The sequence below is a fragment of the Hyla sarda genome, chromosome 9 (assembly GCF_029499605.1).
Source record: "Hyla sarda isolate aHylSar1 chromosome 9, aHylSar1.hap1, whole genome shotgun sequence".
NCBI lineage: Eukaryota > Metazoa > Chordata > Amphibia > Anura > Hylidae > Hyla > Hyla sarda.
Genome location: NC_079197.1, coordinates 5628941 through 5649886, shown reverse-complemented (window position 1 = coordinate 5649886; position 20946 = coordinate 5628941). Strand labels below are relative to the sequence as shown.

The 20946-nt window shown below is 42.4% G+C and overlaps 1 protein-coding gene and 1 long non-coding RNA gene across 4 annotated transcripts in view; one reads left to right on the top strand and one right to left on the bottom strand.

Moving 5' to 3' along the window:
• LOC130291050 (ficolin-2-like) overlaps positions 1 to 20946 on the bottom strand; it is a 41976-nt gene that overhangs the window by 1968 nt on the left and 19062 nt on the right. The window contains exons 2-5 of the mRNA XM_056539402.1: positions 5623 to 5936; positions 3879 to 3914; positions 959 to 1086; positions 270 to 396 (exon numbers count right to left, since the gene is read on the bottom strand). Coding sequence (XP_056395377.1) covers positions 270 to 396; positions 959 to 1086; positions 3879 to 3914; positions 5623 to 5683 — 352 coding nt within the window. The 5' untranslated portion in view covers positions 5684 to 5936. The remainder of the gene's footprint in view (positions 1 to 269; positions 397 to 958; positions 1087 to 3878; positions 3915 to 5622; positions 5937 to 20946) is intronic.
• LOC130291051 (uncharacterized) overlaps positions 1 to 20946 on the top strand; it is a 29739-nt gene that overhangs the window by 1078 nt on the left and 7715 nt on the right. For all 3 annotated transcript variants that reach the window (XR_008847781.1, XR_008847780.1, XR_008847779.1), the window contains exons 3-5: positions 307 to 414; positions 6130 to 6217; positions 9154 to 9243. This is a non-coding gene — a long non-coding RNA (uncharacterized LOC130291051). The remainder of the gene's footprint in view (positions 1 to 306; positions 415 to 6129; positions 6218 to 9153; positions 9244 to 20946) is intronic.

Sequence of the window (20946 nt, the reverse complement as noted above, 5' to 3'; positions counted from 1 at the left end):
GAATACAAAGAATGATTTTGGTCACAGCAGCACTCAGTGTTTCAGGAGAGATCTGATCCTGTGGGAGGCAGTGACAGTAGTAGCATCATGATGAAAAGAGAGTAATGAATGTCAGAGGAAAAAGAAGAAAGTATTTCAAGAAAGGAGTGTGCTGATCTTGTGGGAAGTCATGGAGAGTTACATAGTGGAAGGAGCAGGACCATTCACCAGCACAGAGTATTTCAGGAGTGCGCTGACAATGTGTCATGAGGATTTTAATATACGATTACCATCTTTTGTTAATTTATGTATATTCTCATTCCCCAGCCAGAATTCTTGACGGCTTCCAAATCCCTCTTTGTAAGCTTTCCAGTTACGGGTGAAATCCACAGATCCATCCCAACGTCTCTGAAAGACCTGCGGACGGGAAGGAAGGTCAGTATGAATTTCCCTAGGCTACAGGATGCCTTAGAGCAGTGTTTCCCAACCAAGGTGCCTCCAGCTGTTGCAAAATTACAACTCCCAGCGTGCCCGGACAGCCAAAGGCCATTGCTAACATGACTGAAAGAGTGAATGCTACATCTCCCAGACAAGTTTTATATTATAACGTGGCTTGGATGAGCTGATCTTGGGAGCTGTAGGGGGAAAGTTTTTGCGTTTTGTAACAATATATATATATATATATATATATATATATATATATATATATATATTTTTATATATAATTTATTTTTATTTTTTATTTTGTCATACACAACAGCGTAGTTGACTATATTTTGTAAACAGCATAAAAGGAACAAAAGCACAAAAATGCAGTGTAAACCCAGCTTTACATGACAGCTGTCTCATTGTGTCAAATCTTCCAAAATCGAAAGCTAAGACAAAAAATATAATGATACCCCCCCGCCCCCTTTATTTAATAGATACAGAGTGACCAATGGACCAATCACCAAAGTGATTAATGTTGCTATTGACTTACAATCCATCCTCCTCCATCGGTGTGCATGTCACAATAGACTTTCATTGGTTTTTCATCTTCAGGGTAGATGGTATACCAGTCGCTAATGTGCGCTCCTCTTTCCAGCAGCTCTCTGCAGTCCTTAGCGCCTTAAAGAAAAAATACAAGTTAAATGGGTTGTTTAATCAGCACAGCTCTTTCCTCGTGCCTTATTAGGGCCCTTTAGGTAATGTGTCTATAGAAAAGGTAAAAACAGCCTTTTCCTGGCAGTCTCTGATCGCTGCTGTAGCGTTAGTCTTAGGTTGTATTCACACACAGTATTTTGGGCCTTGTTTGGGTCAGTATTTTACCAAAATCAAGAGTGGATCTAAAACACAAAAAAAGGTGCAGATTTTTTCATTATAGTTTTTTTACTGTTTCTGTTCCACTCCTGCATTTGGTAAAATTTCTGACCAAAATGAGACCCAAAATGCCTTAGACTTTGCTGCATATTTTATTGTATGTGCGCGTTTTTGATCCTAGGCTGTAAAAAGTCACCATGAATAGTATTTGCTGTGTTTTTTTTTCTCTTTTTGGATTACCGATAAAAATGCGTGCGTAAAATAAAATATGCTAAGTGCAAACACAGCCTTACGCTGTATTCCCATATTTTTGCTTATGGTTTACTGCTGCTTTTTTTTTACTGTTAGTTTTTTGTTTTGTTTTGTTTTTTTTGTTTCATGAATTTATGTTTTTTTTTTTGCCTGTAGTTTTTACAAGTAATCACAGCAAAAATAGCAGCATTAACCCACAGGAAAAAAGTAATGAGTAAATACTGCAGTAAGCACATATGCTGAAAGCTAATGCCATCTTGTGGCTGTTTTGGAGAATACATTTTATGAATATTATAATGAAAAATCCTGATGCAAATCAAAAAATTTTGCAGTATCTTGTAATACCTTTTTTATTGGACTAACAGAATTTTGTAGATCCAAGCTATTGGGATTCCTCCCTTTATCAAGTCCAAAGCAAATCCCTTTGGACTTGATAAAGGGAGGAATCCCGAAAGCTTTTCTCTACAAAATTCTGTTAGTCCAATAAAAAAGGTTATTACAAGATACTGCAACATTTTTTGATTAGCATCTGCATTACTGGACTAATAGGGCTACTCAAATTTACTACAATGAAAAATCCTTAAATTTGTAGGTTTGATGATTTTTCTCTGCTGTAACTTTAGTTGTTTAATATAGTTTAATAACAAAACAAAAAAAAATAACATTTATGTATTGTGTTATGAAAAGTTTTGAATCCTTCTAAAGTACTTTGTATCTTTTTCTCATTCAGAAGTTAATAACCTGTCACCATTGTGTCCATTCACCCAGATTTGAACCACATTAAGCTTATATAGGCCTGATAAACTCTGCTCAAAATAATAAAGGGAACACTTAAACTACACAATGTAACTCCAAGTCACTGACACTTGTGTGAAATCCCACTGTCCACTCAGGAAGAACACTGATTGACAATCAATTTCACATGGAACAGACAACATGTGGAAATTATAGGCAATTAGCAAGACACCCACAATAAAGGGGTGGTTCTGCAGGTGGTGACCACAGACCACTTCTCAGTTCCTATGCTTCCTGGCTGATGTTTTGGTCACTTTTGAATGCTGGCGGTGCTTTCACTCTAGTGGTAGCATGAGACGGAGTCTACAACCCACACACGTGGCTCAGGTAGTGCAGCTCATCCAGGATGGCACATGAATGCGAGCTGTGGCAAGAAGGTTTGCTGTGTCTGTTAGTGTAGTGTCCAGAGCATGGAGGCGCTACCAGGAGAAAGACCAGTACATCAGGAGACATGGAGGAGGCCATAGAAGGGAAACAACCCATCAGCAGGACCGCTCCCTCTGCCTTTTTGCAAGAGGGAGCAGGAGGAGCACTGCCAGAGCCCTGCAAAATTACCTCCAGCAGGCCACAAATGTGCATGTGTCCACTCAAACAGTCAGAAACAGACTCCATGAGGGTGGTATGAGGGCCCGACGTCCACAGGTGGGGGTTGTGCTTGCAGCCCAACACCGTGTAGGACATTTGGCATTTGCCAGAGAACACCAAGATTGGCAAATTCGCCACTGGCGCCCTGTGCTATTCACAGATGAAAGCAGGTTCACACTGAGCACATGTGACAGATGTGACAGAGTCTGGAGACGCTGTGGGGAATGTTCTGCTGCCTGCAACATCCTCCAGCATGACCGGTTTGGCGGTGGGTCAGTAATGGTGTGGGTGGCATTTCTTTGGGGGCCGCACAGCCCTCCATGTGCTTGCCAGAGGTAGCCTGACTGCCATTAGGTACCGAGATGAGATCCTCAGACCCCATATGCTGGTGCGGTTGGCCCTGGGTTACTCCTAATACAAGACAATGCTAGACCTCATGTGTCTGGAGTGTGTCAGCAGTTCCTACAAGAGGAAGGCATTGATGCTATGGACTGGCCGCCCGTTCCCCTGAATCCGATTGAGCACATCTGGGACGTCTCTCTCCATCCACCACAGACTGTCCAGGAGTTGGCGGATGCTTTAGTCCAGGTCTGGGAGGACATCCCTCAGGAGACCATCCCCCACCTCATCAGGATCATGCCCAGGCATTGTAGGGAGGTCATACGGGCACGTGGAGGCCACACACACTACTGAGCCTCATTGGGACTTGTATTAAGGACATTACATAAAGTTGGATCAGCCTGTAGTGGGGTTTTCCACTGTGATTTTGAGTGTGACTCCATATCCAGACCTCCATGGGTTGGTAAATTTGATTTCCATTGATAATTTATGTAAAGACGAAAGTATTTCATACAATTAGTTAATTCATTCAGATCTACAATGTGTTATCTTAGTTTTCCCTTTATGTTTTTGAGCAGTGTAGTATGCAAGCATTAGCATGGCTCATAAGGAAGCTTTAAATGACTTACCATGGTACTCTGGCGGGGTGTCACAGCATCTTCCACCTTAAATATGAAGAACAGATAATTACACATTCACTTCAAGCTATAATTTTATAGTTGACTGTATGTTTAACATAATTTTAAAGATCTCTGAGGTAAGTAAATTAAAGCATTAATGTTTACCTTCAGAGACTGAAAAACTCATCCTGACCTAAAACTAGCCTAATCCGCGGAGACAGTTTTCTCCTCAATCCGCAGCGGATTTTATTACAATACATGTGGATGAGATTTTACAAAGCTCATTCACATATTGTTATGATTTTATGACAAAGACTTTCTTAATGTTGAAACACGCTAAACCCTGTGCGTGAGACAGTAGCGTATGTCTGTTGGAAGACTTTAATTTTGCTTCAATAAAGAAAGAATTATTTTAGAGCAATTGTTACTCTGGATCATTTGATCTGACAGCACCTAAGTGGTCAGGCAGAGAGATGGAGCTTTCTCTCTCCATCGATGCCCCCGCAACACAATCACGTAGGACACATAATTGGTATTGTCCCATACAATAAATCACAACTGTATTAACTCATATAATAAAACTACGGTGTGGTATTACATCTGTATATGAATCCGTCAGTGATAGCAACGCTTGGAAATGCACCTTCTCTATAGGTAGCAATGCATTTTCAAGCAGATTCCGTGTGAAACAATGAACGTGGTCATTCTTTTGGAGGAGTCTGGGATCCAGAAGGACCATAGTGTGAATGTTGCAGCAGAATCCCATTAAAAACAATAGGACTTTGCTGCAATGGAATTTTAGAGTGGAGTGGATCCTTAAACAGGGTTCACTCTACGGAATTTATGAGAGGAATTCCATTTAGATATTCCGCACAGAAATACCATAGCAGCAAAATCCCATTACTATTTCTATGCTCCCAAATTGGTTCAATTCTAAAATACAACAATCACCTAATTCTACACTGATGAAAAACATTAAAAGACTGGAAGACTAATGAAAGACTAAAGAAATGTTGATGAGGCCGCCCTTCACTACCATCCTATTTTTCGCAGGTTGTTTAACACTCAGACCAGAAGGGTCATTTTACTGCATTTTTGATGACTATCCCCATTAAGATCACTCCTATTGGAGGGCAAAGCCAGCGTGAACAGCAATTTTGTGGGTTCACCCTGGTGGACAAGTGATTTGTTTACTCCAGACCCCTCAATACTGCTGCCCTAACCACAGGCCCACAGGTGTTGAATAGCAAATACAGCCCTTGTGTCATGATTAAGATATTAGAGCTTTAAAGTCAGAGGACTGTGACAGAAAGTTAAACAGATTTGTAAATTACTTCTATTTAAAAGTCTTAACCCTTCCAGTACTTATCAGCTGCTGTATGCTCCATAGGAAGTTGTGTAGTTCTTTCCAGTCTGACCACAGTGCTCTCTGCTGACACCTCTGTCCGTGTCAGGAACTGTCCAGAGCAGGATAGGTTTGCTATGGGGATTTTGCTCCTGCTCTTGACAGTTTCTGACACAGACAGAGGTGGCAGCAGAGAGCACAGTGGTCCGACTGGAAAGAACTACACAACTTCCTATGGAGCATACAGCAGCTGATAAGTACTGGAAGGGTTAATATTTTTATATAGAAATAATTTACAAATCTGTTAAACTTTCTGGCACCAGTTGATTTGAAAATATTTTTATTCCTGCCCCTTTAAGAGTGACATGAGTACCCCTGAATAGTACCCCTTTAAGAGTGGCATGTTACCTGATGATTCAGCCTGGGCCAATATGGCCAGCGCCAGGGTCAGCAGCAGCACGCTCCACATGGTTGTCTTCTGAGCTCAGTGGTCTCATTGTGGATGGCGCGGCTTTTTATAATAATTTGTTAAGCTCCACCCTGTGTGCGTTATCTAACTTTTCGGCTGGACCAAGGATGGTAACGGAGTCATAATCAGAAACAAAAGATAAACTTTGGACAGATTGAGGGCCGGAGCAGTGACCACTGAGGTGGAGTCATGAAATCTGTCACCGCAGTGAGTCCTATCGGCCTCCCGTAGAGATAAGGGTTAATAGAATAACCTGTAATGTAAAAAACAGCAAATATGTCACACGATAAAACTGGAACTTTAAAGGTATCCCTACACCTGGCCCCACCTGGTACGAGAAATCTCTGAGCCCTATACATGAACATGTCTCCACCCTTGTTCTATAGGTAACACTGCTGTGATTAATCATATTGACACATCCATGAAATTCTTATTTATCTTCTCAGATTCCTCCACAAAGCTGGATAAATCCATAAGACATCACTTGGACTGTAAGGGAACGTCACTACGCAGTCAACTCATACTGGACGGTTGGTTAGTAGCAAATGATACAGAATGTAGTAGTGTTAGATACTGTGAGAATGTATCTAACATGATAGCCGTGGGGACACTGCCTCAGCAGACAGTATCACACGTAATAGGTTAAGATACACCAATTTCTCAGACAGTATCACACATGATAGGATTAGATACAACATCTCAGCAGACACTATAAAACGTAATAGGTTAAGATACACCAGTTCATCAGACAGTATCACACATGATAGTTTTAGATACATAAGCTCCGCAGACAGTATCACACATGATAGGATTAGATACAACATCTCAGCAGACACTATCACACATAATAGGTTAAGATACTCCAGTTCATCAGACAGTATCACACATGATAGCCTTAGATACATTAGCTCAGCAGACAGTATCACATCTGATGGGATTAGATAAAACATCTCAGCAGACACTATCACATGTAATAGGCTAAGATACACCAGTTTATAAGACAGTATCATGCATGATAGTCTTAGATCTGTGTTTCCCAGCCCATGTGCCTCCAGCTATTGCAAAACTAATTCTAGGCATGCTGGGAGTTGGAGTTGTGCTACAACTAGAGGCACATAGCTTGGGAAACACTGTGTTAGATACATCAGCTCAACAGACAGTATTACACAGAATAGGATTAGATACACCAATTCACCAGACAGTATTACACAGGATAGGATTGGATACATCAGCTCAGCAGGAAGTATCAAACATGATAGCCTTAGAGACATCAGCTCAGCAGATAGTATCACACAGGATAGAATTGGATACATCAGCTCAGCAGACAGTATCACACAATATAGCCTTAAATATATCAGATTTACATACAGCATCACACATTATAGCCTCAGATACATCAGCTCAGCAGATCGTATCACATATTATAGCCTTAGATACATCAGCTCAGCAGATAGTATCACACATTATAGCCTCAGATACATCAGCTCAGCAGACAGTATCACACATTATAGCCTTAGATACATCAGCTCAGCAGATAGTATCACACATTATAACCTCAGATACATCAGCTCAGCAGATAGTATCACACATTATAGCCTCAGATACATCAGCTCAGCAGACAGTATCACACATTATAGCCTTAGATACATCCGCTCAGCAGATAGTATCACACAGGATAGCCTCAGATACATCAGCTCAGCAGAAAGTTTCACACATTATACACCTAATGTGGAGAACTATACTGCACCTAATGTGGGGGAACTATACTGTACCTAATGTGGGGGAACTATACTGCACCTAATGTGGGGGAACTATACTGTACCTAATGTGGGGTAACTATACTGCACCTAATGTGAAGAACTATACTGCACCTAATGTGGAGAACTATACTGCACCTAATGTGGAGAACTATACTGCACCTAATGTGGGGAACTATACTGCACCTAATGTGGGGAACTATACTGCACCTAATGTGGGGGAACTATACTGCACCTAATGTGGGGAACTATATTGCACCTAATGTGGGGGAACTATACTGTACCTAATGTGGGGGAACTATACTGCACCTAATGTGAAGAACTATACTGCACCTAATGTGGAGAACTATACTGCACCTAATGTGGGGAACTATACTGCACCTAATGTGGGGGAACTATACTGCACTTAATGTGGGGAGCTATACTGCACCTAATGTGGGGGAACTATACTGCACCTAATGTGGGGGAACTATACTGCACCTAATGTGGAGAACTATACCGCACCTAATGTGGAGAACTATACTGCACCTAATGTGGGGAACTATACTGCACCTAATGTGGGAGCTATACTGCACCTAATGTGGGGGAACTATACTGCACCTAATGTGGGGAACTATACTGCACCTAATGTGGGAGCTATACTGCACCTAATGTGGGGGAACTGTACTGCACCTAATGTGGGGAGCTATACTGCACCTAATGTGGGGGAACTATACTGCACCTAATGTGGGGGAACTATACTGCACCTAATGTGGAGAACTATACTGCACCTAATGTGGGGAACTATACTGCACCTAATGTAGGGGAACTATACTGCACCTAATGTAGGGAACTATACTGCACCTAATGTGGGGAACTATACTGCACCTAATGTGGAGAACTATACTGCATCTAATGTGGGGAACTATACTGCACCTCATGTGGGGGAACTATACTGTACCTAATGTGGGGAACTATACTGCACCTAATGTGGGGAACTATACTGCACCTAATGTGGGGGGAACTATACTGCACCTAATGTGGGGGAATTATACTGCACCTAATGTGGGGGAGCTATACTGCACCTAATGTGGGGAGAACTATACTACACCTAATGTGGGGGAACTATACTGTACCTAATGTGGGGAGCTAACTGCACCTAATGTGGAGAACTATACGGCACCTAATGTGGGGAAACTATACTGCACCTAATGTGGGGGAGCTATACTGCACCTAATGTGGGGAGCTATACTGCACCTAATGTGGGGGAGCTATACTGCACCTAATGTGGGGGAGCTATACTGCACCTAATGTGGGGAGCTATACTGCACCTAATGTGGGGAGCTATACTGCACCTAATGTGGGGGAGCTATACTGCACCTAATGTGGGGAGCTATACTGCACCTAATGTGGGGAGCTATACTGCACCTAATGTGGTGAGCTACTATATAAGGATTGGAGTTATACCGTACCACCGTCAGTGTCTGGATAACTATATAAGGATAGGAGTGATACATTTCACAAAAAGGCCCAGAAAAATCCTCAGCACCAGACCCATGATGCTCTTAATCATCTCCTGCATGGGACATATAGTCCAGAACATCTGCAGTGCTGAAGGTTTCCTATACCTGCATTAGACAGTCAGATGAAATCCTGTCTGATGTTTCTGGAAGCCATGATGCCATTTATATGTGCTTATAATAAGATTTTGTCTTTGTGATTTGTATATTACAGGGATATTCTTCTCTTTCTGGAATGATTTCACCATCTTATCTTCTGGAGTTTCTCTGTGGATTTGCTTTTTCCACGTTCTTCAAACACCAGGTGGCTGTTTTATCTCACACACACAATCTGATTGTTCTTAGAATAGCTGTGTCTGTATAGTGTATCAGCGGCAGGGAGACAATGGAAGGGTATCACCGGGGAACACCTAGAGCTGTAGTAACCAGGGGGAGGCAGCGATTGGGGCACTGACACGCACATACCTGCTGCCTATATTGCCTACACGTAAAGCAAGAACATTGACGTATGCATTGTGGAGAGTGATTGTAAAGGCCATAAGGGGGAACCATATTGGTTTATACCACTATCCTCCCGGGACTCTGCAATAGGGGCAAATTATTCTACATAGTATTGTATGTACCTGACCAGTAGAGATTAGATTATTTATTTATTAATAATCCACTGACTATTATTTTTATTATTATTATTACTGATTACTGATTTTCACAGACCTGTAGTTCTCTTCTGTCACGAGCACAGTGCTCTCTGCTGACCTCTGCTGTCCATTTTAGGAACTGTCCAGAGCAGCATATGTTTGGGGATTTTAAGGTTGTTCTTTTCTGTCTAAGTCCTCTCTGATGACACGTGTCTTGGGAAACACCCAGTTTAGAAGAGGTTTGCTATGGGGATTTGCTTCTAAACTGGGCGGTTCCCGAGACACGTGTCATCAGAGAGCACTTAGACAGAAAAGAACAACCTTAACTTCAGAAGCTCATAAGTACTGAAAGGATTAAGATTTTTTAATAAAAGTAATTTACAAATCTCCAGTAGTAAAAAAGAAACAGAAGTGGCACCGATACCTTAAGCCTCCCAAGACCACGAGATGGAGACGGCGTCCCGCTAGTCTGAAAATCCACCCTGGCAGTGGAGGTGCTAGGACAATGAAAGACCGTAGTCACCAAATAATAATAAATGAAGAACAAAGGTGCCCTGCACTCACCGCTTCAGTCCAGGTAATCCCGGCCGGATGAAGCGCATTCCTATGCGTAAAACCGCCGGCAGTCGCCTCTGAGCGCTGCACTGTCCATGTCCTCCGTGTTCGAGTTGTGACCCGAGTTGGGAGCAGGATTACCTGGACTGAAGCGGTGAGTGCAGGGCACCTTTTTTCTTCATTTATTATAATTTACAAATCTGTTTAACTTTCTGGAGCCAGTTGATATATATATATATATATATATATATATATATATATATATATATAAATATATAAGTTTTTTCCTGGATAACCCCTTTAAGCTCTGGTTTTGTCAGAGGCCACTGCCAGTGAAATTTTCATATGTTATGTTCAAATGGTGTCAAATTTATAATCCACTGACTACCAGGGACTTGGTACTACAGGTTACCACTGACCACAAGGACCCCAACTGAACCCCAACTAGGGAACATCAAGAAACTGGAACCATACATAGGACTAGATGGTGTATGTATCTCTGAGCACTACAGATTTGGATGCTGTATGGCAGTGTTTTCCAACCAGTGTGCTTTCAGGTGTTGCAAAACTACAACTCCCAGCATGCCCGGACAGCCTTTGGCTGTCTGGGCATGCTGGGAGTTATAGTTTTGCAACAGCTGGTGGCATACTGGCCACTTGGGCATGCTGAGAGTTGTAGTTTTGCAACACTGATGTATGGAGGGAGAAGGCCGTCCATGCATACTGGGAGTTGTAGTTTAGCAACAGCTGGAGGCACACTGGTTGTGAAACACTGCTGTATGCAGTTTATATAGTATCACCTATTATTAAATTATATTTACATGCTATCTACCACTGATAACTTGGACCCTGTATTTACCACTGTTCTGTTTTTCAAAGAACTTGGGCCATCAGGGACTCAGTGTTTTACATCCCACAGACCTGTAGTGCCGAACATTATACATGTCAGTTATAGAGGGTCCACATAGATGACCTTGTAGTATACAGGGAGACTACCAAAACCTAGAGATCATGATGTAACTACAATATCAGCCATACATGGACATCGGATTCTAAATAGACTGCAGTTCCACAAATGCCCAGTGTTGGCAGCAGAGATGCACCACCAGAGATACAAAGGGATCTCACAACCTGTAGACCACTGTTTTCCAACCAGTGTGTCTCCAGCTGTTGCAAAACTACAACCCCCAGCATGCCCAGACAGACAAAGATGGTCCAGGCATGCTAGAAATTGTAGTTTTGCAACAGTTGGAGGAACCCTGCTTGGGACACACCGCTCTAAACAATGGGATATCAATTCCTTATTAGGCTGGGTTCACACTACGTTTTTCAACTACGGTTCCCACATACGTTTTCTATCAAAAACCGTATGGGGAAAAAACAGATGGAACAGTATGGGGAAAAGTAAACCGTATTTTAAACAGTATACTGTTTTTAAAAGTGCATACTGTTACGTCCGTTTTTATAGAAAAAAAAAACATAAGTTTTTGAAAATTTTGTCCATTTTTAATGGGAGGGGTCTTGGGTGGGGACATTAGGATGCAAATGCGCATGTGCAAAGTAAAAACGTTTACGTTTTTCCCGTATGGAACTGTATACATGTGCGTTTCCCATTGACGTCCATGTTAAGAAAAACGTATGCGGTTGCAGTACGGTTTTTAAACCGGAGACAAAATCGTGGTCAACCAGGGTTTTGACTCTGGTTTAAAAACCGTACTGCAACCGCATACGTTTTTTTTTAACATGGACGTCAATGGGAAACGCACATGTATACGGTTCCATATGGGAAAAATGTATACGTTTTAACTTTGCACATGCGCATTTGCATCCTAAATTCCCCACCCAAGACCCCTCCCATTAAAAATGGACAACATTTTCAAAAACGTATGGGTTTTTTTTCTATAAAAACTGAGGGAACTGTATGCACTTTTAAAAACAGTATACTGTTTAAAAACGCATACGGTTTACTTTTCCCCATACTGTTCCATCCATTTTTTTTCCCCATACGGTTTTTGATAGAAAACGTATGTGGGAACCGTTGTTGAAAAACGTAGTGTGAACCCAGCCTTACACAATCTTTTCACCAGTATGTGGAAAGTCTATGCTCTATGTTGCTGTAGAGGTCATATATAGGGAAGACTGGTGCTATATATTGCTATTATGGCTCAGCTTATTCCTATGTGCACTTTTTGGATATCAGGCCTGTCACAAAAATGTCACAACACACCTGTTGCACATTCACCACTCATCATGGGCCACAGTGTCCTCTTGAATTTTTGCTGTTGACCAAAATCCCATACTAAACACTAGGTGGCAGCACAACTCATTGTGACAGTGTCCCCCTCCTGACGGTATTGGCAAACGTAACGCAGTGACATTTCTCTGAAAGATCCCCTCTTTGAGAAGACCACTTGATTTTCCATGACAAATTATTGGTTCCATCGCATATTATGCATACTTGCCATCTTCTCAGAGAAAACTACCCCCTAGAAGACCACTTAGTTTCCTGTGAAATTACAAAATCCATACTGTAACAATACAGGGGTGGCATCATCCCAGTCCCCCTACCGTAAGATGGCTATTATGTGTGGTGACGGGGTGGTGCTGGTGATAGTGTAGGGCACTGGTCTCCAAACTGTGCCCCCCCCCCCCCCAGATGTTGCAAAACTACAATTCCCAGCATGCCCGGACAGCCAACGGCTGTCCGGGCACGCTGGGAATTGTAGTTTTGCAACATCTGGGGGCCACAGTTTGGAGACCACTGGTGTAGGGTATAATGGTGTTAACCCTTAAATGTCGTGACGCCAGGGTGCGGTTTCCTCAATGTAATGGTCCTACCGCCAACCGTCCCACAAACAGGGCAGGGAGAAATAACGGAATATCCACAGCAGATTTTATGAAGTAAACTTGAAGTAACTTTTCTGTATATTTTATGCAACAGCATGGAACAGAACAGTCTTTGAGAGAGAAAACCGTGGTACAGGTTCCTCACAGGTTTGCTGGGACTCCGGGATCAATGAGCTTTGTTTGCTATTCACTGTGCTACTATTTTTAGGAGATTTGAGTTTCTAGAGTCACACAGAATTCAGTCATTTGAGCTTTGAATGACTCACGTTTAGTGGCTGCGGATTCTTAGGCTTTGGGCCTAGCTTTAATTAATGATGCTGATGATTATGATGAGAGGCGCTTGGCTTTATAATCCGGAACTAAGAGAGCGAATTTAGTGGCAGCATCCCCTTATATATTAAGGGGGTGGGACAAAGCTCATTGGTCAGCAGAACCTGTCAGTCCTGACCCAGCGAACTCTGGGTATCACATGACCCAAAGGTCCTTAAACCATAATACAATTAATTTAAGGCACGTGACCTCTAAGGTCCTATACAGAGGTATTCCTATATAACATATTAAATATACATATAAATACATTAAATACGATTTATATGAGGCGACTAGGGGTTAGTCCTACAGGAGAGCCCTATTGTCATGGAGGGGCTCTGGCTGAGGGGACTTTAGACAAAGGGACAGGACCAGGTCCTGTACCGGGACACCACATCCTTTTGAAATAATTTTGCATTGCAGTGTATTGTCTCAGTTTATTTAGATATATTTATACATACTGGCCTACATATACAATACAAGATGCATACATACTGCATGCATCTCGTATCTTGGTGTATACATACATAGTGACCTATATTCTTGATACATCACTCATATGCGTTTTCTTGGATTATTTATTTATGTTCCTTGGATGTATATCGCAGTGGCGACATCTGCATATACCTCATTTGGTAATAATATATTGCCAGCAATTTATAATAATAATTCTTTATGAATATATAAATATAGAATTATTATTGTTAATATAATTCTGGTTATTATTATTATATTGCCAGCACTTTATATATATATTTATACCCAGCTTTCTTGTGTGTATACCCTCAATTTTTCTTATCTCTTTTCTTTTGCTACATTTGGACCTCAATGCAGTCTTTATATTATATCTTTATGTGAGGCGTTGTGGTGTGTCTGGGGCGCCGCTAATCTTTACATGATCTTTCTTCTTTTTAATGCTTTTTATAATATATTTTTTTACTAATAAACTAACTATTTTGTTTATAAACCTACAAGTGACTCCATTTTTCTTTTTTGGTTTGGTTGGATGTTAGTATGGCCGTCACGGTATGATACCGCCTAAATGATTTAGGGGGTGGGTATTGTGTAACTTGCTATATGCATACGTATACTCCTGCTATTTTTATTGTTTTATGGTTTTATCCATTTTATTTTGCTTGTGTTTTGTTTTTTTTTTATGTATTTGAAGTAACACACATACACACGGCTATGCATAGATACCATGTACTGGACCATATAGATCAAACACACCAAAAATATAACAATTATGGGGCTATGCACAGGTTGTAAACTATACATCAGACCAAATATCAAATGATATAGAAAACAAAAAGTACAACAAGTCAAAGTATATCTGCCATGTACCCTGCTGGACACCGGACCACCCACTATACATTGTACCTGCTATACAGACACCGGACCACCTACTATACATTGTACCCTGCTGGACACCGGACCACCTACTGTACATTATACCTGCTATACAGACACTGGACCACCTACTATACATTGTACCTGCTATACAGACACCAGACCACCTACTATACATTGTACCTGCTATACAGACACCGGACCACCTACTATACATTGTACCTGCTATACAGACACCAGACCACCTACTATACATTGTACCTGCTATACAGACACCGGACCACCTACTATACATTGTACCTGCTATACAGACACCGGACCACCTACTATACATTGTACCTGCCATACAGACACCGGACCACCTACTATACATTGTACCTGCTATACAGACACCGGACCACCTACTATACATTATACCTGCTATACAGACACCGGACCACCTACTATACATTGTACCTGCCATACAGACACCGGACCACCTACTATACATTGTACCTGCTATACAGACACCGGACCACCTACTATACATTGTACCTGCTATACAGACACCGGACCACCTACTATACATTATACATGTTATACAGACACCAGACCACCTACTGTACATTGTACCTGCTATACAGACACTAGACCACCTACTATACATTGTACCTGCTATACAGACACCGGACCACCTACTATACATTGTACCTGCTATACAGACACCGGACCACCTACTATACATTATACCTGCTATACAGACACCGGACCACCTACTATACATTGTACCTGCTATACAGACACCGGACCACCTACTATACATTGTACCTGCTATACAGACACCGGACCACCTACTATACATTGTACCTGCTATACAGACACCGGACCACCTACTATACATTGTACCTGCTATACAGACACCGGACCACCTACTATACATTGTACCTGCTATACAGACCCTGGACCACCTACTATACATTGTACCTGCTATACAGACACCGGACCACCTACTATACATTATACATGCTATACAGAGACCAGACCACCTACTATACATTGTACCTGCTATACAGACACCGGACCACCTACTGTACATTATACCTGCTATACAGACACCGGACCACCTACTATACATTGTACCTGCTATACAGACACCGGACCACCTACTATACATTGTACCTGCTATACAGACATCGGACCACCTACTGTACATTATACCTGCTATACAGACACCGGACCACCTACTATACATTGTACCTGCTATACAGACACCGGACAACCTACTTTACATTGTACCTACTATACAGACACCGGACCACCTACTGTACATTATACCTGCTATACAGACACCGGACCACCTACTATACATTGTACCAGCTATACAGACACCGGACCACCTACTATACATTATACCTGCTATACAGACACCGGACCACCTACTATACATTGTACCTGCTATACAGACACCGGACCACCTACTATACATTGTACCTGCTATACAGACACCGGACCACCTACTATACATTGTACCCTGCTATACAGACACCGGACCACCTACTGTACATTATACCTGCTATACAGACACCGGACCACCTACTATACATTGTACCTGCTATACAGACACCGGACCACCTACTATACATTGTACCTGCTATACAGACACCGGACCACCTACTATACATTGTACCTGTTATACAGACACCGGACCACCTACTATACATTGTACCTGCTATACAGACACCGGACCACCTACTATACATTGTACCTGCTATACAGACACCGGACCACCTACTATACATTGTACCCTGCTATACAGACACCGGACCACCTACTGTACATTATACCTGCTATACAGACACCGGACCACCTACTATACATTGTACCTGCTATACAGACACCGGACCACCTACTATACATTGTACCTGCTATACAGACACCGGACCACCTACTATACATTGTACCCTGCTATACAGACACCGGACCACCTACTGTACATTATACCTGCTATACAGACACCGGACCACCTACTATACATTGTACCTGCTATACAGACACCGGACCACCTACTATACATTGTACCTGCTATACAGACACCGGACCACCTACTATACATTGTACCTGTTATACAGACACCGGACCACCTACTATACATTGTACCCTGCTATACAGACACCGGACCACCTACTGTACATTATACCTGCTATACAGACACCGGACCACCTACTATACATTATACCTGCTATACAGACACCGGACCACCTACTATACATTGTACCTGCTATACAGACACCGGACCACCTACTATACATTATACCTGCTATACAGACACCGGACCACCTACTATACATTATACCTGCTATACAGACACCGGACCACCTACTGTACATTATACCTGCTATACAGACACCGGACCACCTACTGTACATTATACCTGCTATACAGACACCGGACCACCTACTGTACATTGTACCTGCTATACAGACACCGGACCACCTACTATACATTATACCTGCTATATAGACACCGGACCACCTACTGTACATTGTACCTGTTATACAGACACACCGGCCCACCTACTATACATTATACCTGCTATACAGACACCGGACCACCTACTATACATTATACCTGCTATACAGACACCGGACCACCTACTATACATTGTACCCTGCTATACAGACACCGGACCACCTACTATACATTGTACCTGCTATACAGACACCGGACCACCTACTATACATTGTACCTGCTATACAGACACCGGACCACCTACTATACATTGTACCTGCTATACAGACACCGGACCACCTACTGTACATTATACCTGCTATACAGACACCGGACCACCTACTATACATTGTACCTGCTATACAGACACCGGACCACCTACTGTACATTATACCTGCTATACAGACACCGGACCACCTACTATACATTATACCTGCTATACAGACACCGGACCACCTACTGTACATTATACCTGTTATACAGACACCGGACCACCTACTGTACATTATACCTGCTATACAGACACCGGACCACCTACTATACATTGTACCTGCTATACAGACACCTGACCACCTACTATACATTGTACCTGTTATACAGACACCGGACCACCTACTATACATTATACCTGTTATACAGACACCAGACCACCTACTATACATTATACCTGTTATACAGACACCGGACCACCTACTGTACATTATACCTGCTATACAGACACCGGACCACCTACTGTACATTGTACCTGCTATACAGACACCGGACCACCTACTATACATTATACCTGCTATACAGACACCGGACCACCTACTATACATTGTACCTGCTATACAGACACCGGACCACCTACTATACATTATACCTGCTATACAGACACCGGACCACCTACTATACATTGTACCTGCTATACAGACACCGGACCACCTACTATACATTGTACCTGCTATACAGACACCGGACTCCCTACTATACATTGTACCTGCTATACAGACACCGGACCACCTACTGTACATTATACCTGCTATACAGACACCGGACCACCTACTGTACATTGTACCTGCTATACAGACACCGGACCACCTACTGTACATTGTACCTGCTATACAGACACCGGACCACCTACTATACATTGTACCTGCTATACAGACACCGGACCACCTACTATACATTGTACCTGCTATACAGACACCGGACCACCTACTGTACATTATACCTGCTATACAGACACCGGACCACCTACTATACATTGTACCTGCTATACAGACACCGGACCACCTACTATACATTGTACCTGCTATACAGACACCGGACCACCTACTATACATTGTACCTGTTATACAGACACCGGACCACCTACTATACATTGTACCCTGCTATACAGACACCGGACCACCTACTGTACATTATACCTGCTATACAGACACCGGACCACCTACTATACATTATACCTGCTATACAGACACCGGACCACCTACTATACATTGTACCTGCTATACAGACACCGGACCACCTACTATACATTATACCTGCTATACAGACACCGGACCACCTACTATACATTATACCTGCTATACAGACACCGGACCACCTACTGTACATTATACCTGCTATACAGACACCGGACCACCTACTGTACATTATACCTGCTATACAGACACCGGACCACCTACTGTACATTGTACCTGCTATACAGACACCGGACCACCTACTATACATTATACCTGCTATATAGACACCGGACCACCTACTGTACATTGTACCTGTTATACAGACACACCGGCCCACCTACTATACATTATACCTGCTATACAGACACCGGACCACCTACTGTACATTATACCTGCTATACAGACACCGGACCACCTACTATACATTATACCTGCTATACAGACACCGGACCACCTACTATACATTGTACCCTGCTATACAGACACCGGACCACCTACTATACATTGTACCTGCTATACAGACACCGGACCACCTACTATACATTGTACCTGCTATACAGACACCGGACCACCTACTATACATTGTACCTGCTATACAGACACCGGACCACCTACTGTACATTATACCTGCTATACAGACACCGGACCACCTACTATACATTGTACCTGCTATACAGACACCGGACCACCTACTGTACATTATACCTGCTATACAGACACCGGACCACCTACTATACATTATACCTGCTATACAGACACCGGACCACCTACTGTACATTATACCTGTTATACAGACACCGGACCACCTACTGTACATTATACCTGCTATACAGACACCGGACCACCTACTATACATTGTACCTGCTATACAGACACCGGACCACCTACTGTACATTGTACCTGTTATACAGACACCGGACCACCTACTATACATTATACCTGTTATACAGACACCAGACCACCTACTATACATTATACCTGTTATACAGACACCGGACCACCTACTGTACATTATACCTGCTATACAGACACCGGACCACCTACTGTACATTGTACCTGCTATACAGACACCGGACCACCTACTATACATTATACCTGCTATACAGACACCGGACCACCTACTATACATTGTACCTGCTATACAGACACCGGACCACCTACTATACATTATACCTGCTATACAGACACCGGACCACCTACTATACATTGTACCTGCTATACAGACACCGGACCACCTACTATACATTGTACCTGCTATACAGACACCGGACTCCCTACTATACATTGTACCTGCTATACAGACACCGGACCACCTACTGTACATTATACCTGCTATACAGACACCGGACCACCTACTATACATTGTACCTGCTATACAGACACCGGACCACCTACTATACATTGTACCTGCTATACAGACACCGGACCACCTACTATACATTGTACCTGCTATACAGACACCGGACCACCTACTATACATTGTACCTGCTATACAGACACCGGACTCCCTACTATACATTGTACCTGCTATACAGACACCGGACCACCTACTGTACATTATACCTGCTATACAGACACCGGACCACCTACTGTACATTATACCTGTTATACAGACACCGGACCACCTACTGTACATTATACCTGCTATACAGACACCGGACCACCTACTATACATTATACCTGCTATACAGACACCGGACCACCTACTATACATTGTACCTGCTATACAGACACCGGACCACCTACTATACATTGTACCTGCTATACAGACACCGGACCACCTACTATACATTGTACCTGCTATACAGACACGGGACCACCTACTATACATTGTACCTGCTATACAGACACGGGACCACCTACTATACATTGTACCAGCTATACAGACACCGGACCACCTACTATACATTGTACCTGCTATACAGACACCGGACCACCTACTGTACATTATACCTGTTATACAGACACCGGACTCCCTACTATACATTGTACCTGTTATACATTGTTTACATAGGGCTTGTGCTTTATACTAATACTATCATTACTACATCAGTCTGTGACGGATGCCAGTATTTTCCATGTACAATTTTATTGTTATCACCACCTTATCTTCTGTAGTTTTCCTCATAGCGCCTACATACGTCTATTTTTATTGATTTTAAATGAAGTTTTTCAGTGTTTTGATTACATTTTTGGTACTGGAACCTTCTTTTTTTGGTGTATATGAAATGATATATAATAGGATGGGACTCCACATCAAATTTTCGAACCCATACACACTACGGAAATTTCACAGAATTATTCCCAGACGAGAATTCTATAGGAACTTCCATGGCGGATCCAGGTTCCAACAAAAGAATGTTTGTTCTGCAT